The sequence below is a fragment of the Salvelinus alpinus genome, chromosome 9 (assembly GCF_045679555.1).
Source record: "Salvelinus alpinus chromosome 9, SLU_Salpinus.1, whole genome shotgun sequence".
Lineage (NCBI taxonomy): Eukaryota > Metazoa > Chordata > Actinopteri > Salmoniformes > Salmonidae > Salvelinus > Salvelinus alpinus.
The window spans coordinates 14280664-14304566 of NC_092094.1; the positions used below are offsets into that span (position 1 = coordinate 14280664).

The following is a 23903-nucleotide window of genomic DNA, read 5'->3' on the forward strand; positions in this document are numbered from 1 at the left end:
CCGGGCTTCTTCGGGGTCCACCCTTGTCTCACAAACACCGGATGCAGAAGAAATAGACTAATCCAATGGTACATTAATTAAGATATGGGCTGTTTCCTGTCCATTATGTTTTGTACCTTTGAGGAATGGTGACATCAAATATGGGGTGACTTTGAAGTGAGTAAGGAAAGACAGAGCAGGAGTGGCATGAGATGGTGACCAGCATGCAGAACTATTTCCAAGAAATGCTAGATGGGAAATGGTTATAGGTGGGAGACTTAACTGTAGACTAAGATATATTTATACAGGGGAAGAGGGAGTAGGTAAAGGATGTACATTTACATTTTAGTCATTTAGCAGACGATCTTATCCAGAGCAACTTACAGTTAGTGTATTCATCTTAAAGTAGCTTGGTGAGACAATCACATATTACAGTCGTAGTAAGTACATGTTTCCTCAATAAAGAAGATGTCTGGTTCACAGCAGGTTTCGGGTCCATCCCATTTAAATTCAGTCAATTCAGGAAGTAAATTGACATTCCAATTCCAATTTTCCTTGAATCTTCTTAATTTTCAATTGGAAGGGGGATTTCAGTTCACTTCCTGAATTAACTAAATTAAAATGAAATTGAGCCCAACCCTGGTGGTTAACACTGGGTACAACCTGCACTGTGTTGTTCCCTTACCTGGAAGCCCAGCAGGATGCAGAGATACCATGGTGGCCTATCATTGATGGAGTAGACCAGGTCCAGGCCTTTGTTCTGGTCCTCCAGACCTTCTTCCAGGCCCTCCGTGTGAACCACATCCATGTCAATCCTCTCTGACTGATCACTGTCTGGGCCCTGTGGAGGAAAACTGTCTTTAGAGGGGAAGTTGAAATTTGCCTATATGGCCTATATACCACAGCTAGGGGTTGTTCTTACGCACAATGCAACGCGGAGTGCCTGGACACAGCCCTTAACTGTGGTATATTGGCCATATATCACAAACCCCCTCGGTGCCTTATTGCTATTATAAACTGGTTACCAATGTAATTAGAGCAGTAAAAATACATGTTTTGTCATACCCGTGGTATACCTGATATACTGTACCACGGCTGTCAGCCAATCAGCATTCAGGGCTCGAACCACCCAGTTTATAATCTTACATATACCATTTCCTGGAGAAAAAAAGTTAACGAGAAAAGTATAGTACTCTTCAAAGACTAAGAATAATTTTTAAAGTAAAACATATTATATCTCAAGATACAGTTTTTAGTGGTTTTCTGAGAAAAACAGAACAGAAACAGTCCAACTACAACCACACAGGATTGTGTTACCTCCCTTTAACATTCTTCTCTGATGTCAAATTCATTCTAAAAGAACAGTATGCCAAAGACTAAAAGAGAAAACAAGAAACAGCTGCCTGTGAAGGAAGTCTAAGTGGTATTCCTACCATTCCAGGAGATTTATATTTTACCACAAGGAAAAAGGGTATGTCTAATATGTGCTAGTGCTACTGTGTAACGGCCACAGTGCTTGTTCAATCATTGAAATGACCCATAGGAATCCATATCCATGTCACCATTATGGCCTGAGCTATGGAGTCCATCTTCTGTCCCATGCACCCTGCGACCGTGAAAGGGAAATCTATACTGAGTCTGATGGGAGCATGTGATTGGCGATATGGTAGAAAATGGCACGGGTGTGGGCAGCTAGTAATCCATTCTGACGGTAAACAAGGCCATATACCCCACTGACGCTACTTAAAACCAGTCAGTGTCCTAAAGATAAAGAGGTCAGGTACATGTTAACACGTATCCCACAAGATGTATTACCTTCCCTATGCTCTGTGTGTTCTTCCGCAATGTTTTAACCAATTCACTATGGATTAAATCTTGTTTAAAAAGGGTGATTGCTTTGTTGACTGAGCTCAAGTAACGTTAGCAATGTTTAATCGGGCAAGAAGTTGATTTGACCAATTATACAGTAGCAGGTATAGATATTCCTTGCATTCTAGAGACACGCACATGATAACGCTTATGTTCAGTCATACACCTTATTTGTGTCTACAAACACCTGTATCTACAAACACCTGTTACATCTTCTTTTGTAACTATTGCTGACCTTCATCATGATGCCTAATCTCTCATTGAGGTAAGGTGAATGATATGTGTGGTATGAATACATTTTCACTGGCAAGAGGTGGAGAGGAAGCAGGTGCTGTATTGAGGAAAAAGGTTCAAGCAGAAATGGATAGCAATGTGTTCAACAGGTACAGAAATCTTACAACTGTCACAAAAAAAGCCTTAAAATCACTCTGTAAGCCTTCAATCTGAGAACAGTACCTCCGATGCCTCATCACATGAACACAGTCAAAGAATTCAACAGGATTTCTCAGAACCAATCCACGTGTCTTTGCTTGTTTGAGCCACAAAAGGTAGACTTATCCAACAGCTGGTTTCAGCGGGAAGTGCTTAGGCTACCATCTGCTAATCCTTTGCTGCCACCTAATGGATTTCCCCTCCACCTTCCTTTAAATGTGGATCTCCAGGGACATTGATATAAATGTTCTAATAGCTTAGTTGAAGGAAGCTTTTCACTGCATGTGGGTGTGTAGCCTACTGCACAGCATGACACGAGCATAATGACCCTCTAATCTTGAATCATAACCATATGCCTTCCCACTAGAACTTCCTTCACTTCCCTCATTCCATTTTAGAAGTATAAGACTCCAGAGTCTTGGCAATCAGTTACTAATTTGCCACCTTACTAACACAACCAACTGTGGCTTTTCAACAACCTCAACAACCATATATGGGCAAATTACACTACATGACCAAAAGTATGTGGACACCTGCTCGTTGCACATCTCATTCCAAAACCACGGGCATTAATATGAAGTTGGTCCCCCCTTTGCTGCTATAACAGCCTTCACTCTTCTGGGAAGGCTTTCCACTAGATGTTGGAACATTACTGCGGGGACTTGATTCCATTCAGCCACAAGAGCATTAGCGAGGTCGGGCAATGGTGTTGGCCGATTAGGCCAGGCTCACAGGTGTTCGATGGGGTTGTGGTCAGGGCTCTGTGCAGGCCAATCAAGTTCTTCCAAACCGATCTCAACAAATAATTTCGGTATGGACCTCACTTTATGCACCGGGGCATTGTCATGCTGAAAAAGGAAAGGGCCTACCACAAACTGTTGCCACAAAGTTGGAAGCACAGAATCGTCTAGAATGTCATTGTATGCTGTAGCGTTAAGATTTCCCTTCACTGGAACTAAGGGGCCTAGCCTGAACCATGAAAAACAGCCCCAGACCATTATTCCTCCTGGCACTATGCATTGGGGCAGGTAGCGTTTCCTAGCATCCTCCAAACCCAGATTTGTCTGTCGGACTGCCAGATGGTGAAGAGTGATTCATTACTCCAGAGAACACGTTTCCACTGCTCCAGAGTCCAATGGCGGTGAGCTTTACACCACTCCAGCCAACGCTTGCCATTGCGCATGGTGATCTTAGGCTTGTGTGCAGATGCTCGGCCATGGACACCCATTTCATGAAGCTCCCGATAAACAGTTCTTTACCTGACATTGATTCCAGAGGCAGTTTGGAACTCGGTAGTGAGTGTTGCAACCGAGGACAGATGATTTTTACGCGCTATGCGCTTCAGCACTCGGTGGTCCCGTTCTGTGAGCTTGTGTGGCCTACCACTTCGGGGCTGAGCCGTTGTTGCTCCTAGACTCTTCCAGTTCACAATAACAGCACTTACATTTGACCGTGGCAGCTCTAGCAGGGAAGAAATTTGACGAACCTCCTTGTTGGAAAGGTGGCATCCTATGACGGTGCCACGTTGAAAGTCACTGAGCTCTTCAGTAAGGCCATTCTACTGCCGATATATGTCTTTGGAGATTGCATGGCTGTGTGCGCAATGTTATACACCTGTCAGCAATGGGTGTGGCGGAAATAGCCGAATCCACTCATTTGAAGGGGTGTCCAAATACTTTTGTATATATACAGTGGGGCAAAAAAGTATTTAGTCAGCCACCAATTGTGCAAGTTCTCCAACTTAAAAAGATGAGAGAGGCCTGTAATTTTCATCATAGGTACACTTCAACTATGACAGACAAAATGAGAAAAAAATTCCAGAAAATCACATTGTAGGATTTTTTATGAATTTATTTGCAAATTATGGTGGAAAATAAGTATTTGGTCACCTACAAACAAGCAATATTTCTGGCTCTCACAGACCTGTAACTTCTTCTTTAAGAGGCTCCTCTGTCCTCCACTCGTTACCTGTATTAATGGCACCTGTTTGAACTTGTTATCAGTATAAAAGACACCTGTCCACAACCTCAAACAGTCACACTCCAAACTCCAATATGGCCAAGACCAAAGAGCTGTCAAAGGACACCAGAAACAAAATTGTAGACCTGCGCCAGGCTGGGAAGACTGAATCTGCAATAGGTAAGCAGCTTGGTTTGAAGAAATCAACTGTGGGAGCAATTATTAGGAAATGGAAGACATACAAGACCACTGATAATCTCCCTCGATCTGGGGCTCCACGCAAGATCTCACCCCGTGGGGTCAAAATGATCACAAAATCATGAAAATTACAGGCCTCTCTCATCTTTTTAAGTGGGAGAACTTGCACAATTGGTTGCTGACTAAATACTTTTTTGCCCCACTGTAGTGTATTATGGATATTTCTCTTTTTTAAGTAGACAACATCACTTCCATTTCTGAGCATAGTATTTAGTGCAGAACAGATGTGGAATGCAACAGTTACATGAATGTTTAATGCATCATGCTGTTGCTGAATTGATACTGAATACACCATATTTGTTATTTCAAAACTTGGGGACTCGGAGTCTGTCCCCCGGACCATTTGGCTCTAAATGCTGGGATCGATCTCGGACACACAAACTGTTGGTTCAGATACACCTTCCACTTGTTGTCATGAAGTCGGAAAAACATTCCAAACCTTAATTTAAACATAATCTCCAGACAGTCATGGACTCTAGTCATGGTCTCAATGTTTATCTTCTACACTTGTGAGACATTTTTACTCTGTGAGATTTTGATCCTGGTAAAAAATATTTCTTCCAGTCTTTATCTGGTCAAAATACAGCAACAACAAAAGTAATTGTTGAAAATACTGCAGTGGAGACACAGTGTAGGAATTAGAAAACATTCTTCAACGTATATATTTCTTTATGTTTTTTACTTAGATGATTGTATAATAATGTGCTATTCATTTGATTGATTGAGCTGATTTGATTTGACCATTTTAATGTGTGGTACCTGGTCTTAGGGTTATTGACTATGGGATTTGCCTGTTCTTGGCATTTTCCCAACTCAATGTGCTGGGAAAATGCCACGACACGAAGAAAGATGTATAACACTGCAGTTTAGTCCACCACAGTTGAATGCATTATATTGAATTAGCAATTAAATAAACGCATACATTTATCATGAACGTTTGCTTTGGCTCAGCCAATTGTTGCTATTTAGATTTTGTGCAGGCAGCTGTTGTTTTAGTTGTTAGGTTGAGGAGAAATATGCTTGGGGGGGTGAAAATAAATAAAGTCTCAATCCAGCTGTGTACACTAAGCGCTCCATTCAGTCTGAAATAAATAGAAATTGTAATTCAGCAACATTTACTTTGGCTCCATAACTATAATGCATTATTAAGCTATTACAAAACATTTTAAGACTTGTTTGTCATAAGTACGCACAGTACAACCCATTTATTATGTCCTATTATCATCTTATAATTAAGCAATAAGGCCCGAGGGATGTGGTATATGGCCAATATACCATGACTAAGGGCTGTTCTTACGCACAATGCAACGTGGAGTGCCTGGACACAGCCCTTAGCCGTGGAATATTGGCCATATACCACATATACCACAATAGCCTTATTGCTATTATAAACTGGTTACCAACATAATTAGAGCAGTAAAAATAAATGTTTTGTCATCGACGCCTTTGTAGCCTGAATGGAGAAGCTTTTATGTACGAACCGGTCCACAGGGGATACCAGTGTATAGCCGGCTGCATGTATTGCCTTTGGACGGTAAGATGAAACAATTCAATATCGCAAGCTGCCGGCCTTAGGGTTAATTATAAGGATGATTATAAACTGGGTGGTTCGAGACCTGAATGCTGATTGGCTGACAGCTACTAGCATGGTGGTGGAAAATGGTGTTTCATAAAGAAAGTATGCATATTTTCCCAGTTTTTCCCTTCTTCTCGCCATTACATTGAGTAAAGGCAATTAACTCCTTTGCAGCCTGAATGGAGAAGGTTTTATGTACGAAACGGTTCACGGAGGATACCAGTGTATAGCCGGCTGCATGCATTAGCTTTGTACGGTAAGATGAAACGACTCAATATCGCTATCTGATGGCCTTTTGTGTACCTTCTAATCATCCTTATTATCATCGTAATTCATCCTGGTTAACTGCTTTTCCAAGTCAGTTTTCTAGACATTGATTACCATTAAGGCTTTGCAGTGGGAGAGAGAACTTACGCATATAAATAAATAAAAAGGCCAATTGTATGGAGAGAATATTGAAATAATTCCTTAGGAGTCAAACACATAGTTTATAGGTTAGAACTGTGTTATTACCATTTTAATGTCATTTCTTGTCATTTCTATATATATATTGGTTTTGGATTGCATGACTGTATTTGATAACAACATATCTATGCTACATGCTGTGGTATCAAACAATGTCTTCCATTGAGCTACCCAGTCTGTTCAGTATGCTCTGGGAAAATTACATTCCACAGTAGCTTAAAGTCAGCTCTAGTTTCTAAGATGAATAACTCAGCCCTTTGTTTTCCTCCTGCACAGAAGTAAACCAGCATGAATGCAGTGGGGAAAAGTTCCCACATCCCACTAAAATAGTGTTCAATTGAGACCCAACATCATGAAATCTAGCTTAAGAAACCAAAGATTTCAAGGAACCAATGAACACTGAACTAAATGAATTCACATACATTTGAGAGTCTGTGATACTTAAGGCAGTGTGATTTGGCAGTGCTTCGGTTGTTTTGACAGAGTGACGCAGCACTTACCCCAAAGGCAGGGTTGACCGACCCCTGATCGCTCAATCCTATCTCAACTTTCGGGTCCTGGGTAAGATGCATGCTGGTGCGTAGGCACAGAGACAGTGGTGGCTGGACGCTGAGGCTCACAGGGACCCCTCAAACTTCTCCACACGCTACACACTCACTGGGAAAACTCTGAGAAACACTGGACCTTAGGAAAGCATGAAGAGTCCCGTCATGTTGTCAAGGGAACCACAGTTGAATCACTAGCAAAACGTTGTTGTATAATCCCTCCAAACTATTTGTTGTTTTAGCCCCTGACCTTTTGTCATGTGTCTATCGTGATGTTGTAATGGGTAATATTTGATATATATGCACATTATATACACCTCACATGTGCCTCGTAATAAGACTATTCAATGAATATGTTAACAAAGTCTGACTCCATCAGATGATCTAGCATTATGCAAGAGACTGTAGTTCAGTTACAGTAATAGGCCATCAAGAAATGTCTGAGAATGGAATTCTAAATACAAGTTTATTTAATTAATTTGTAAATTGAATGATTACATTTACAAGGCATAAAGCTTAAGTTACAAAGCATTAACAAGCATTACTAAGCATTATTCTAAGCATGACCAGAGTGGGAGAGAGACAAAGAAACCATGGCTTGAGCCATGGCCCATAGCTCAAGGGAGAGAGAGAAAGAAACCATGGCCCATAGCTCAAGGGAGAGAGAGAAAGAAACCATGGCCCATAGCTCATGGGAGAGGGAGAAAGAAAGCATGGCCCATAGCTCATGGGAGAGAGAGAAAGAAACCATGGCCCATGGCTCATGGGAGAGGGAGAAAGAAAGCATGGCCCATAGCTCATGGGAGAGGGAGAAAGAAAGCATGGCCCATAGCTCATGGGAGAGGGAGAAAGAAAGCATGGCCCATAGCTCAAGGGAGAGGGAGAAAGAAAGCATGGCCCATAGCTCAAGGGAGAGGGAGAAAGAAAGCATGGCCCATAGCTCATGGGAGAGGGAGAAAGAAAGAAAAAAAGACTATCTCACCACAGCAGTTCAGGAACAAAAAAAGAGAAAGATACAATGAATCTGAGACCCCTTTATAACATCGGAGTTGTTGACCAATAGCATTACTGCAAAGTTAACCTCCAATCAGATATGAGACATACAGACCTGTAAGGACAACATAACCTCTGCTACCCAGAGGTGTTACAATGGGGGCTGGTGAGATCAACACTGAGGAATCCTTGCACACAGTTGATAAGAGCCACTTCGGGGGCTGGGCTGTGTGATATATCTGCAGACCAAACCCCTTCCTTTAATTCATTGATGTGAGATGATGATACACTATACACAGGCACATGCTAACACATGCCGGCGAGCACACACACACACACACACACATGCACACAAGACAAGCAGGAGCACACACACAGTCTTGTACAACTAACTTTGTGGGGACACACAATTCAGTCCCATATAAAAACCTATTTTTCCTAACCCTTAACCCGTACCCTGAACCTAAACCGTACCCTAAACTTAACTCTAACCGGAAAACCTTAACCCTAACCCTAAACCTAACCCTAGCTCCTAAACCTAACCCTAAAACTAACCCTAGCTCCTAACCCTAATTCTAACCCAACCCTAATTCTAACCCTAACACCAATTCTAACCCTAACACTAATTCTAACCCTAACACTAATTCTAACTCAACCCTAATTCTAACCCTAACACTAATTCTAACCCAACCCTAATTCTAACCCCAACACTAATTCTAACCCTAACACTAATTCTAACCCTAAACCCACTAGAAATAGTATTTGATCTTGTCCCCAGTTGGTCACATTTTTGATTGTTTATTATTCTTTAGTTACACACGATCACACACACCATACTGTACACACATTGAAATAACATTGAACTATTTGCATGGACTCTCTCCACACACACACACACACACACACACACACACCCCACACACACAGAGACACATACACACACCACACACAAACCACACATCACACACACACACCACACACACACACACACCACACAATCAGCATTGCTCTTACTACTTACTATGTATTTTAAGCTGTTCAACCAAGTCACACACACACACACACGATAACATACGCACTATACATACACATGGATTTAGTACTGTAGATACGTGGTAGTGGTGGAGTAGGGGCCTGAGGGCACACAGTGTGTTGTGAAATCTGTGATGTATTGTAATGTTTTAACATTGTATAAACTGACTTAGTTTTGCTGGACCCCAGGAAGAGTAGATGCTGCTTTGGCAGCTAATGGGGATCCATAATAAGTACAAATACAAATACTATCAAGTCACCAATTTGATAGTGTCACTAACCAAGCCACGACCGCCACCAGCCTCTGGAATGCCCTCCCAGACCACCTGAAGGCACCACAGACTCTGGGCTCCTTTTCAACGGGCCTAAAGACTTTTCAATTTAGGAAGGCTTTCTGTTGATATCTGTGCTCCTTGGTGTCCTCGTCCCTTGTAGCGTCAGCTGGGCTCTTTGCGTCAGTTGCCGTGTGCGTCAGTTGCGTCCATTTATTTTCAATTGGGTTTTTATTTTTTATTTTCTGCACTTTGAGATTATTCGGTATAATGAAAAGCGCTTTACAAATGTTACACATGTTTTTTTATTACTATCCACTTTAGCATTTTTGTAGTATTTACTGTATATTCGTATTGTGTATACATTTCCAACATAAATATTTGTTCCTACTTTGTATTACAGTTTTATAAGGTTTATTACACTGTTTAGGAGAGCTTGCAAGTAAGCATTTCACTGTACTGTTTACATCCTGTATCCTGTGCATGTGACGAACAAACTTTGATTTCCTAATAAAATGTTGTATTTGGCTAAAATGACAGTATTGGTTGGTGAATCTCATTCCTTCTTCCTGCATTAAGTTATCACCAAAACATTTCCAATAAACAGCAAAGGACTTGGTCTGTATCTCAGAGAGAAAAAAACCTTGACAGTATACAGTTCTCTGGTGTAGAAATTGAGTAACGTTCGTTGTATGATCATTTATCACATGCAATGTCCATTTACTGTTTTAGTAGCTAGGTTTCCATCCAATTGGCGAAAGGTTTTCATGCGAATTTTCTAAAATCCCCAGAAACAACATACGTAAATGTTCCCACCAGTGGTGTGTTTCCACCAAACAGACTGTCACGTTCTGACCTTAGTTTCTTTTTTATGTCTTTGTGTTAGGTTGGTGAGGGCGTGAGTTGGGGTGGGCAGTCTATGTTCTTCTTTCTATGTTGTTTGTTTTCTATGTGTTTGGCTTGGTGTGGTTCCCAATCAGAGGCAGCTGTTTATCGTTGTCTCTGATTGGGAGCCATATTTAGGTAGCCTGTTTTCCATTGTGTGTTGTGGGTGGTTGTTTTCTGTTTAGTGTATGTTCACCTGGCAGAACTGTTTCATTTTCGTTTTTCCTCGTTGTTGTTTTGTGTAGTGTTCAGTTTTAATTAAATATGACGAACACTAACCACGCTGCATTTTGGTCCTCTTCTCCTTCCACCAACGAGAATCGTTACAGAACCACCCACCAACAAAGGACCAAGCAGCGTGGGAACACGGACTCCTGGACATGGGAGGGAATTCTGGACGGAAAAGGACCCTGGGCACAGCCGGGGGAATATCGCCGCCCCAAAGAAGAGCTGGAGGCAGCTAGAGCGGAGCGGCGCCACTACGAGGAATTGGCGCGAGGTAACGGGCACGAGAGGCAGCCCCAGAATTTTTTGGGGGGAGGCACACGGGTTGATTGGCGGACTCAGGTAGGAGACCTGAGTCAACTCCCCGTGCTTACCGTGGCGAGAGAGTGACTGGGCAGGCACCGTGTTATGCGGAGAAGCGCAAGGTGTCCCCAGTACACACGCATAGCCCGGTGCGCTGTATCACAGGTCCTCGAATCGACCGGGCTAGAGTGGGCATCGAGCCAGGAGGGATGATGCCGGCTCAGCGCATCTGGTCTCCAGTGCGTCTCCTCGGCCCGGGGTATACTTCACCAGCCCTACGCACGGTGTCTCCAGTTCGACAGCACAGCCCAGTGCGGCCTATTCCAACTCCCCGCACTTGCCGGGCTACAGGGGGGATCCAGCCAGGACGAGTGGTGCTAGCTCTGCGCTCGAGACCTCCAGTGCGCCTCCACGGTCCAGTGCATCCGGTGCCTCGGCCAAGGACAAGGCCTCCTGCATGTCTCCCCAGCCTGGTGAGTTCTGTGTCTGTGCTAAGCACTAACCCTCCTGCATGTCTCCCCAGCCTGGTGAGTCCTGTGCCTTCTCCCAGAGCCAGGCCTCCTGTGTGTCTCTCCACTCCAGTGGTGATCCATGGCAAGAAGCCTCCAGTGATAATCCATGGCAAGAAGCCTCCAGTGATGATCCATGGCACGAAGCCTCCAGTGATGATCCATGGCACGAAGCCTCCAGTGATAATCCATGGCAAGAAGCCTCCAGTGATAATCCATGGCACGAAGCCTCCAGTGATGATCCATGGCAAGAGGCCTCCTGTGAGGATCCATGGCACGATGCCTCCAGTGAGGATCCATGGCACGAAGCCTCCTGTGAGGATCCATGGCACGAAGCCTCCAGTGAGGATCCATGGCATGAGGCCTCCAACGAAGGACGTCAGTCCGGAGCCTCCAGCGATGCCCTCTAGTCCGGAGCCTCCAGCGACGCCCTCTAGTCCGGAGCCTCCAGCGACGCCCTCTAGTCCGGAGCCTCCAGCGTCGCCCTCTAGTCCGGAGCCTCCAGCGACGCCCTCTAGTCCGGAGCCTCCAGCGACGCCCTCTAGTCCGGAGCCTCCAGCGACGCCCTCTAGTCCGGAGCAGCCGGAGTCTCCCTCCTGTCCAGAGCAGCCGGAGTCTCCCGTCAGTCAGGAGCTGCCGGAGCCACCCTTCACTCTGGTGCTGCCGGAGTTTCCCGCGCTGCTGGAGTCTCCCGCGCTGCCGGAGTCTCCCGCCTGTCCGGCGCTGCCGGAGTCTCCCATCTATTCGGGGCCCGCTGCAAGGGTCCCCAGTCCAAGGTTGGCGGCGAGGGTTGCCACTCCAAAGGCGCCACTTAAGCGGGCAAAGACTATGGTGGAGTGGGGTCCACGTCCTGCGCCAGAGCCGCCACCGCGGACAGACGCCCACCCAGACCCTCCCCTATAGGTTCAGGTTTTGCGGCCGGAGTCCGCACCTTTGGGGGGGGGTACTGTCACGTTCTGACCTTAGTTTATATTTTTTATGTCTTTATGTTAGGTTGGTCAGGGCGTGAGTTGGGGTGGGCAGTCTATGTTCTTTTTTCTAGGTTGTTTGTTTTCTATGTGTTTGGCCTGGTGTGGTTCCCAATCAGAGGCAGCTGTTTATCGTTGTCTCTGATTGGGAGCCATATTTAGGTAGCCTGTTTTCCATTGTGTGTTGTGGGTGGTTGTTTTATGTTTAGTGTATGTTCACCTGGCAGAACTGTTTCATTTTCATTTTTTCTTCGTTGTTGTTTTGTGTAGTGTTCAGTTTTAATTAAATATGACGAACACTAACCACGCTGCATTTTGGTCCTCTTCTCCTTCCACCAACGAGAATCGTTACAGAACCACCCACCAACAAAGGACCAAGCAGCGTGGGAACACGGACTCCTGGACATGGGAGGGAATTCTGGACGGAAAAGGACCCTGGGCACAGCCGGGGGAATATCGCCGCCCCAAAGAAGAGCTGGAGGCAGCTAGAGCGGAGCGGCGCCACTACGAGGAATTGGCGCGAGGTAACGGGCACGAGAGGCAGCCCCAGAATTTTTTGGGGGGAGGCACACGGGTTGATTGGCGGACTCAGGTAGGAGACCTGAGTCAACTCCCCGTGCTTACCGTGGCGAGAGAGTGACTGGGCAGGCACCGTGTTATGCGGAGAAGCGCAAGGTGTCCCCAGTACACACGCATAGCCCGGTGCGCTGTATCACAGGTCCTCGAATCGACCGGGCTAGAGTGGGCATCGAGCCAGGAGGGATGATGCCGGCTCAGCGCATCTGGTCTCCAGTGCGTCTCCTCGGCCCGGGGTATACTTCACCAGCCCTACGCACGGTGTCTCCAGTTCGACAGCACAGCCCAGTGCGGCCTATTCCAACTCCCCGCACTTGCCGGGCTACAGGGGGGATCCAGCCAGGACGAGTGGTGCTAGCTCTGCGCTCGAGACCTCCAGTGCGCCTCCACGGTCCAGTGCATCCGGTGCCTCGGCCAAGGACAAGGCCTCCTGCATGTCTCCCCAGCCTGGTGAGTTCTGTGTCTGTGCTAAGCACTAACCCTCCTGCATGTCTCCCCAGCCTGGTGAGTCCTGTGCCTTCTCCCAGAGCCAGGCCTCCTGTGTGTCTCTCCACTCCAGTGGTGATCCATGGCAAGAAGCCTCCAGTGATAATCCATGGCAAGAAGCCTCCAGTGATGATCCATGGCACGAAGCCTCCAGTGATGATCCATGGCACGAAGCCTCCAGTGATAATCCATGGCAAGAAGCCTCCAGTGATAATCCATGGCACGAAGCCTCCAGTGATGATCCATGGCAAGAGGCCTCCTGTGAGGATCCATGGCACGATGCCTCCAGTGAGGATCCATGGCACGAAGCCTCCTGTGAGGATCCATGGCACGAAGCCTCCAGTGAGGATCCATGGCATGAGGCCTCCAACGAAGGACGTCAGTCCGGAGCCTCCAGCGATGCCCTCTAGTCCGGAGCCTCCAGCGACGCCCTCTAGTCCGGAGCCTCCAGCGACGCCCTCTAGTCCGGAGCCTCCAGCGACGCCCTCTAGTCCGGAGCCTCCAGCGTCGCCCTCTAGTCCGGAGCCTCCAGCGACGCCCTCTAGTCCGGAGCCTCCAGCGACGCCCTCTAGTCCGGAGCCTCCAGCGACGCCCTCTAGTCCGGAGCAGCCGGAGTCTCCCTCCTGTCCAGAGCAGCCGGAGTCTCCCGTCAGTCAGGAGCTGCCGGAGCCACCCTTCACTCTGGTGCTGCCGGAGTTTCCCGCGCTGCTGGAGTCTCCCGCGCTGCCGGAGTCTCCCGCCTGTCCGGCGCTGCCGGAGTCTCCCATCTATTCGGGGCCCGCTGCAAGGGTCCCCAGTCCAAGGTTGGCGGCGAGGGTTGCCACTCCAAAGGCGCCACTTAAGCGGGCAAAGACTATGGTGGAGTGGGGTCCACGTCCTGCGCCAGAGCCGCCACCGCGGACAGACGCCCACCCAGACCCTCCCCTATAGGTTCAGGTTTTGCGGCCGGAGTCCGCACCTTTGGGGGGGGGTACTGTCACGTTCTGACCTTAGTTTATATTTTTTATGTCTTTATGTTAGGTTGGTCAGGGCGTGAGTTGGGGTGGGCAGTCTATGTTCTTTTTTCTAGGTTGTTTGTTTTCTATGTGTTTGGCCTGGTGTGGTTCCCAATCAGAGGCAGCTGTTTATCGTTGTCTCTGATTGGGAGCCATATTTAGGTAGCCTGTTTTCCATTGTGTGTTGTGGGTGGTTGTTTTCTGTTTAGTGTATGTTCACCTGGCAGAACTGTTTCATTTTCATTTTTTCTTCGTTGTTGTTTTGTGTAGTGTTCAGTTTTAATTAAATATGACGAACACTAACCACGCTGCATTTTGGTCCTCTTCTCCTTCCACCAACGAGAATCGTACACAGACTTGTTGCAGATAAAAATCAGTGCGTTATGACGAAATGTACACAAGATTTTTCTTTTTCGCTTACGTTTTCATGTACCGAATAAAAATCTAAAGTTCAATGTGTTTCATTCGCTTTTTCAACTCCACCGATAGTTATGTCACAAAAACTCTCCTTACCAGATTGGCACAGATGCAGAGACTATATTTTGGGGGAGATGCCATCCCCTTTTGTTTTTTACATAAATTACATTCTGTCAAGATTTCATACATATTGAAGACTCAACATGTCCCACATGCTCTTTTCCACTGGTGTTCTTCTTTGGACATACAGGGAAAAATACATATAGAAAGTCTACACCTCCTTAGATTTCTTCACATTTTATTGTGTTACAAAGTGAGTAATTTAGGTCATTATTGTGGAGTTACTACAATGTTGTTGATCCATCCTCAGTTTTCTCCGATCACAGCCATTGAACTTTGTAGCTATTTTAAAATCACCAATGGCCTCATGGTGACATCCTTAAGCAGCTTCCTGTCTTGCATTTTTGATGTGTCTGGGTGGTTTAATACATCATCCCCAGCATAATTATTAACTTGGCCATGCTTAAATATATATTCAATATATGATTTGTTATTGTTACCCATCTACCAATCACTGCCCTTCTTTATAAGGCTTTCGAAAATCTCCCCTGTCTTTGTAGTTGAATCTGTCCTTGAAATTCAATACTTGACTGAGGGACCATACATATGTTGTATGTCTGTGGGACAGAGGAAGGAAGGGGTAGCAATTAAAAAATCATGTCAACCCCTATTATTTCACACAGAGAGAACTTACTATGTGATTTGTTAAGCCAAATGTGACTTCTGAACTCATTTAGGCTTGCCTAAACAAAGAAGGTGAACACTTTAAGATATGCCTAAACAAAGAAGGTGAACACTTTAAGATATGCCTAAACAAAGAAGGTGAACACTTTAAGATATGCCTAAACAAAGAAGGTGAACACTTTAAGATATGCCTAAACAAAGAAGGTGAACACTTTAAGATATGCCTAAACAAAGAAGGTGAACACTTTAAGATATGCCAAAACAAAGAAGGTGAATACTTTAAGATATGCCAAAACAAAGAAGGTGAACACTTTAAGATATGCCTAAACAAAGAAGGTGAACACTTTAAGATATGCCTAAACAAAGAAGGTCAACACTTATGCAACGACTATATTTTAGATAAACCATTTTTATTCATCTGTAATATTCACTTTGACATTACGGGATATTTTGTTAGATCAATGACAAAACATTACAATAAATCTATTTGAATCCCACTTTGTAACACAACAAAAAACAGTTCAAGGGGATGTAGACATTCTGTAGGCATACATGTTACTGACATAGGCATACATGTTACAGGCATATGTTTATACATTCATGCATGTCAAGCAAGAGACAAAGAGCATTAAGTAGGGAATACAAAGTCACTGAGATCAAGGTCTCTTTTACAGATGAGTCCTGAATTACATAAATTACAGAAAATACACATATCAAAATATAAATACAGAATTCAAGCAGAAAGAAAGACCCAGTAACAAAAAGAAACACCTTCACCAGTAATAAAAACAAACACCTTCACCAGTAATAAAAACAAACACCTTCATCAGTAATAAAAACAAACACCTTCATCAGTAATAAAAACAAACACCTTCATCAGTAATAAAAACAAACACCTTCACCAGTAATAAAAACAAAAACCTTCACCAGTAATAAAAACAAACACCTTCATCAGTAATAAAAACAAACACCTTCACCAGTAATAAAAACAAACACCTTCACCAGTAATAAAAACAAACACCTTCATCAGTAATAAAAACAAACACCTTCATCAGTAATACAAACAAACACCTTCATCAGTAATAAAAACAAACACCTTCACCAGTAATAAAAAGAAACACCTTCACCAGTAATAAAAACAAACACCTTCACCAGTAATAAAAACAAACACCTTCACCAGTAATAAAAACAAACACCTTCATCAGTAATAAAAACAAACACCTTCATCAGTAATAAAAACAAACACCTTCACCAGTAATAAAAACAAACACCTTCATCAGTAATAAAAACAAACACCTTCATCAGTAATAAAAACAAACACCTTCATCAGTAATAAAAACAAACACCTTCATCAGTAATAAAAACAAATACCTTCACCAGTAATAAAAATAAACACCTTCATCAGTAATAAAAACAAACACCTTCATCAGTAATAAAAACAAACACCTTCATCAGTAATAAAAACAAACAACTTCATCAGTAATAAAAAGAAACACCTTCACCAGTAATAAAAAGAAACACCTTCACCAGTAATAAAAACAAACACCTTCATCAGTAATAAAAACAAACACCTTCATCAGTAATAAGGTCCTCAATCAGCTCTCTGAATTTCCCTAGAGGCACCACAACATCACATTTAACAACTGAATAATCTGCTTCCTACTATTTATCGAGAGGCGAGACCAATTTCTATAGAAGAAGCCCATTTTTATTCTCAACTAACTCATCAATATGCTTTTTAAAAGACAGCTTTTTATCTATCCAGATGCCCAGATATTTGTAAGCACGGACACGATCAATATGGACACCAACCAAAGTACATATGCTTAAATCATCCGACTTGTTTTTTTGCGCTCTAGAGAACAACATATACTTAGTTTTACCTGAATTTAGTACTAATTCCAGGTCAATAAAGGTTTTCTATTTTACAATGCATGTCACACCTATGAAAAATGGATCCAATAAAATGACACTACATATTGTTGTTAAATTGTTATTTCAACTGATCTCCCAAGATTACAGAATTGACTTTGAATTGACCCCAACCCAGTTGAAGTATATCAGTCTGATGTTCATCAAATGGGTAACAACATAATTTGAGCTCACACAAAATATATTGATTTAAAATAGAGCCTAGGCAATGTCAACTTAGCCCTAGCGCTTTGCCTTGGTTTCCAGAAGTTGTCCTCTCTGTTCTGTTGTCTATTGACATTTGGAATAAACACATAGTTTTTACTTTGAAATGTTAACGATCAATGATGATCTATCATATCAGTTGTTACTTCTGGGTATTATTCTGACTTAAGATCTGCGCAAACAGCTTGAGACTTTGGCGTTAATTGATCCTGGACATCAAGCCAGTTTCAAGGTTTGGCCTTAAGATACTAAACATAAAATATACTACAATCACCAGTTCTCTAAATAGGCTGGCTTTCCCAGTAAGTACATCCTCTCCTCTTTGCTTTCCTCCAAACCTCCATGACCCAAAAACACACGTTCCTCCCTCGTGGTTCTCTAGTCACGGATGCTCAAGTATCAGACACGCTTTAGAGAGACATGGATATTAGACAAAGGACTGAGAAACACTATGCATGTGTTCCAAATGGAACCCTATTCACTATATGCAATAGTGCACTACTTTTGACCAGGCCCCATAGGGCTTTGGTCAAAAGTAGTGCACTATGTAGGGAAATGGGTGGCATTTGGGATGTAGCCTAGATCTAGTATGTTCCACATACCAAAGTTGTACGCACTTACTTGAAAAGGGGATGTAAAATCCCTTCACTGCCATGTTAAGATATAGATTGGTGGTCATTGTTCTGAGCTGTGTCGGAAAATTGAGATTAGATCTAGTGAATCATATGAAACTCTCACATGTTTTGGAGAGCCACACAGATGTGAATAGGTACCGTTCAGATGTCTGGAATAGTTGTTTATTAAAACATTACAACATAATCATTCAAGCATGTGTATGTTGTCTCGTATGGCTCAGTTGGTAGAGCATGGCGCATGCAACATTAGCAGAGTTGGAAATGAACACCCGCCACCAGCCAAATGAGGATCGTTTTTTAAATTGGTGGTAAGAACTCCTATTTCACCAGCCATGTTGGTGGGTGGTCACACAGAGCATTTGGGAACAGTTTTTTATTTTCCAAAGGTCACATGTAGAATTTGAGAGTGTGTGTACAGTCAGCAAGCAGTTTAGCAGATACACCGTCAGTCCCCAGTGACAATAAATTAATAAAACCAAAAGCTTACTTTGGCTTGGAAGAGTTCCAGTGTTGGATAGCCATAGCCAGCTAGCTAACATAGTATCCCTCTCTGTTTGAGTCTAGAATTTGAATAATTAATGCTATAGGTTCGTAATTTATGAAAATGAACCATGTGTCAACGTCACAATGTTGCGCAACCACAATATTTTCCCTTACAATATTAATCGGACTAAATTGGAGCACATAATAGCTGCATTAACCATCATTTTCTCATCTCACTTTAATGGGAATGTGGTAGGAGATCTTTTTCACCATTTTTAATGACTTCATGCTTAGCCTGACCAATCAGGTTCGCTCCAGCTGTCCTTGTCATGCGCGCTCCTCGTGTCTTGATAGAATAAAAGTCTTCATTCTCTTCACAAACGGAAAACTCATCATGCTTATCACATTTCCATGGCATAAGGTAATTGACCACCAGAATAATAAAGATAAAAACATAAACGCAACATGCAACAATTTCAAAGATTTTACTGAGTTATAGTACATATAAGGAAATCAGTCAATTTAAATAAATTCATTAGGTCCTAATCTATGGATTTCACATGACTGGGAAAACAGATACACATCTTTTAAAAAATGTAGGGCCGTGGATCAGAAAACCAGTCAGTATCTGATGTGACCAAACAAAAAACAAATCAAGCAACACCTCACGGCACAACGCTTCTCCCCCATGTGACCTACTTGTTGTGTTTATGTACTGACATGTATGTGGAACTGATGCACACACACACTACATGTTCATGTTTTTAAATGTATGTAAATTGTAAAGTCCTTTGTATGTAATGTCTTTTTCGTTATATGTCGGACCCCAGTAAGACTAGCTGTTGCCATTGGTGTCGGCTAATTGGGATCCTAATACATCAAATGAAATTTGTCTCATGCAGATCTTTCGCGTAGAGTTAATCAGGCTGTTACTTGTGGCCTGTGGAATGTTGTCCCAGTCCTCTTCAACGGCTGTGAGAAGATGCTGGATATTGGCAGGAACTGGAACGCGCTGTCGTACATGTCGATCCAGAGCATCCCAAGCAGGCCCCATGGGTGACATGTCTGGTGAGTATGCAGGTCATGGAAGAACAGGGACATTTTCAGCTTCCAGATCATTGTACAGATCATTGTGTTATGGGGCCACGCATTATCATGCTGAAACATGAGGTGTTGGCAGTGGATGAATGGCACTATAATGGGCCTCAGGATCTCATCATAGTATCTCTGTGCATTCAAGTTGCCATTGATAAAATTAAATTGTGTTCGTTGTCAATAGTTTATGCCTACCCATAACATAGCCCCACCGCTACCATAGGGAACTCAGTTCATAAAGTTGACATCAACAAACTGCTCGCCCATAAAACGCCATACACGCTGTCTGCCATCTGCCGGTACAGTTGAAACCAGAATTCATCCATAAAGAGTGTTCATTTATACAGATATACATTCAATAAGGCCTTGAACACTCTTGCCTACATCTAGCTAATCTAGGGTGTAATCATTACTCTAACAGTTGCAAACGAGAGTTTCTATTGGACAAATTCAGATATGTTCATCCCTGTTTCGTTCCATTTGCTTACGTTTAAGAAACGTTTTTCAACAGAATCGTCAGAATGAATACAACCCTGATCACACGCAAACACAGTTCACTTTCATAGCAGCCACATACAAACAGCACGATCACTTTGTTCATTGTATGATTCCTTCTCGCATCTACGCGCTCTCTTCCTCTCACCTTTACCCTTTGCTTGTTGACTTCAGTGTGCAACATATCAGCTGTCTGTGACCAGGCGAAAAAAACTTTCCAAGCCAAACCTTCATATCATAAGCGCTAACCGCTACACACAGCCTATATTGTCGTCACCATATTAGATAACGTCATAGTCAACATAGCTAATAGAGCTAACGTCATAGTAAACCCTCTACAATCATGCAGTAGAGTGAGTGTACAGTCATCAAGCAGTTTAGCAGATACACCGTTGGGCCCCAGTGACAATAAATTAATAAAACAAAAAGCTTACTTTGGTTTGGAAGAGTTCCAGTGTTGGCTAACCATAGCCAGCTAGCTAACATAGTATCGCTCTCTGTTTGTAGGCTAAACTATTCACTATTTTGGCGGCACGGAACCTAGAGGTTAGAGTGTTGGGCCAGTAACCGAATCCCTGAGCTGACAAGGTAAAAATCTGTCGTTCTGCCCCAGAACAAGGTAGTTAAAACCTCTCTGGGATAGCGGGACGGTAGCGTCCCACCTGGCCAATAGCCAGGGAAAATGTAGAGCGCCAAATTTAAAAGAATTATATAAAATCAAACTTTCATTAAATCACACATATAAGATACCAAATTAAAGCTACACTCGTTGTGAATCCAGCCAACATGTCAGATTTCAAAAAGGCTTTTCGGCGAAAGCATAAGATGCTATTATCTGATGATAGCACAATGTCAACAAAGAGAGTGTAGCATATTTCAACCATGCCGGCGCTACTCAAAACGCAGATATAAAATATAAAACATGCATTACCTTTGACGAGATTCTTTTGTTGGCACTCCAATATGTCCCATAAACATCACAAATGGTCCTTTTGTTCGATTAATTCCGTCCATATATATCCAAATTGTCCATTTATTTGGCGCCGTTGATCCAGAAAAAAACAGCTTCCAATTTGCGCAAAGTCACTACAAAATATCTCAAAAATTACCTCTAAACTTTGCCAAAACATTTCAAAGTACTTTTGTAATACAACTTAAGGTATTTGTAAACGTTAATAATCGATCAAATTGAAGACGGGTCTATCTGTTTTCAATACAGGAGATCAACAAACAAACGCTACATTTTTTAGTCTTGCGCAACTCTCAAACAGTACACATGACGTTACTCTACTTCCTGATGGCCTTCTTCTTCATTGCACAAATGATTAACCTCAACCTATTTCCTAAGACTGGTGACATCCAGTGGAAGCAGTAGGAACTGAGAACAGAGTGATTAGAAATCTGGCTTTCCAATGAAATCTCATTGAACAGACAGTGACTTAAAAAAATAAAAATAAAATTATGGTTATTCCTCTGGGTTTTGCCTGCTACATCAGTTCTGTTATACTTACAAATATGATTCAAACAGTTTTAGAAACTTCAGAGTGTTTTCTATCCAAATATACTAATAATATGCATATCTTATATTCTGGGGATGAGTAGAAGGAAGTTGAAATTGGGCACGCTATTTTTCCCAAAGTGAAAACTCTGCCCCCTATCCTAGAGAAGTTTTAACCCACTGTTCCCCTGTAGGCCGTCATTGTAAATAAGAATTTGTTCTTAACTGACTTGCCTCCAAATTAGGAACGTGCTGACTTCACTACGTCATTCAAGCTTCTGAGTTATCTGAGATGTTTTTTTTTTCCTTCGATTTTTTTAGAGGGTATATCAGCTTCAATATTCCATCAATCCCAAATATTGTATTTTGTAAATATATACAGTACCAGTCCAAAGTCATTTCCACCGGTTTAATGTCCATTGCTCGTGTTTATTGGCCCAAGCAAGTCTCTTCTTCTTGTTGGTGTCCTTTAGTAGTGGTTTCTTTGCAGCAATTCGACCATGAAGGCCTGATTCACACAGTCTCCTCTGAACAGTTGATGTTGAGATGTGTCTGTTACTTGAACTCACTGAAGCATTTATTTGGGCTGCAATCTGAGGTGTAGTTAACTCTAATAAACGTATCCTCTGCAGCAGAGGTAACTCTGGGTCTTCCTTCCTGTGGCGGTCCTCATGAGAGCCAGTTTCATAATAGCGCTTGATGGTTTTTGCGGCTGCGCTTGACAAAAGTTCTTGAAATTTTCCAGATTGACTGACCTTCATGTCTTAAAGTAATGAAGGACTGTCGTTTATCTTTGCTTATTTTAGCTGTTCTTGCCATAATATGCACTTGGTCTTTTACTTAATAGGGCAATCTTCTGTATACTACCCCTACCTTGTAAACACACAACTGATTGGCTCAAACGCATTAAGAAGGGAAGAAATTCCACAAATTAACTTTTAACAAGTGTCATGACGTTCCCTTGGGGGGAGGATCATAGGCGGCCCACCCTCTCTCTCTGTCCCAATTCAATTAAACTCAATTCAAGGGGCTTTATTGGCATGGGAAACATATGTTAACATTGCCAAAGCAATTACACTCACAGAAGTTCCAAAATAATAAAGACATTATAAATGTCATATTATGTATATATACAGTGTTGTAATGATGTACAAATGGTTAAAGTACAAAAGGGAAAATAAATAAGCATAAATACGGGTTGTATTTACAATGGTGTTTGCTCTTCACTGGTTGACCTTTTCTTGTGGCAACAGGTCACAAATCCAGCTGCTGTGATGGCACACTGTTGTATTTCACCCAGGAGATATGGGAGTTGATCAAAATCGGGTTTGTTTTCGAATTCTTTGTGAATCTGTGTAATCTGAGGGAAATATGTGTCTCTAATATGGTCATACATTGGGCAGGAGGTTAGGAAGTGCAGCTCAGTTTCCACCTCATTTTGTGGGCAGTGTGCACATAGCCTGTCTTCTCTTGAGAGCCAGGTCTGCCTACGGTGGCCTTTCTCAATAGCAAGGCCATGCTCACTGAGTCTGTACATAGTCAAAGCTATCCTTAAGTCTGGGTCAGTCACAGTGGTCAGGTATTCTGCCACTGTGTACTCTCTGTTTAGGGCCAAATAGCAATTTATGTTTGCTCTGTTTTTTTTTTGTTAATTCTTTACAATGTGTTAAGTAATTATCTTTTTGTTTCCTTGTGATTTGGTTGGGTCTAATTGTGTTGCTGTCCTGGGGCTCTGTGACGTGTGTTTGTGTTTGTGAACAGAGCCCCAGGACCAGCTTACTTAGGGGACTCTTCTCCAGGTTCATCTCTCTGTAGGTGATGGCTTTGTTATAGAAGGTTTGGGAATCGCTTCCTTTTAGGTGGTTGTAGAATTGAACGGCTCTTTTCTGGATTTTTATAATTAGCAGGTATCGGCCTAATTCTGCTCTGCATGCATTATTTGGTGTTCTATGTTGTACACGGAAGATATTTTTTGCAGAATTCTGCATGTCTCTCTCGCCACAGTTTTATGACTTCATGACAGGTCGTAAATTCCTAACAGAAACTTTCTTCACTGGACATGCAGTATTGAGA

At 43.0% G+C, this 23903-nt stretch overlaps 1 protein-coding gene across 1 annotated transcript in view; it reads right to left on the minus strand.

The window, feature by feature from the left end:
• The window catches only part of LOC139584352 (solute carrier family 23 member 2), a 78472-nt gene extending 71246 nt beyond the window's left edge, over positions 1-7226 (minus strand). The window contains exons 1-2 of the mRNA XM_071416072.1: positions 7039-7226; positions 665-820 (exon numbers count right to left, since the gene is read on the minus strand). Coding sequence (XP_071272173.1) covers positions 665-820; positions 7039-7110 — 228 coding nt within the window. The 5' untranslated portion in view covers positions 7111-7226. The remainder of the gene's footprint in view (positions 1-664; positions 821-7038) is intronic.
• Positions 7227-23903: the final 16677 nt, after the last annotated feature.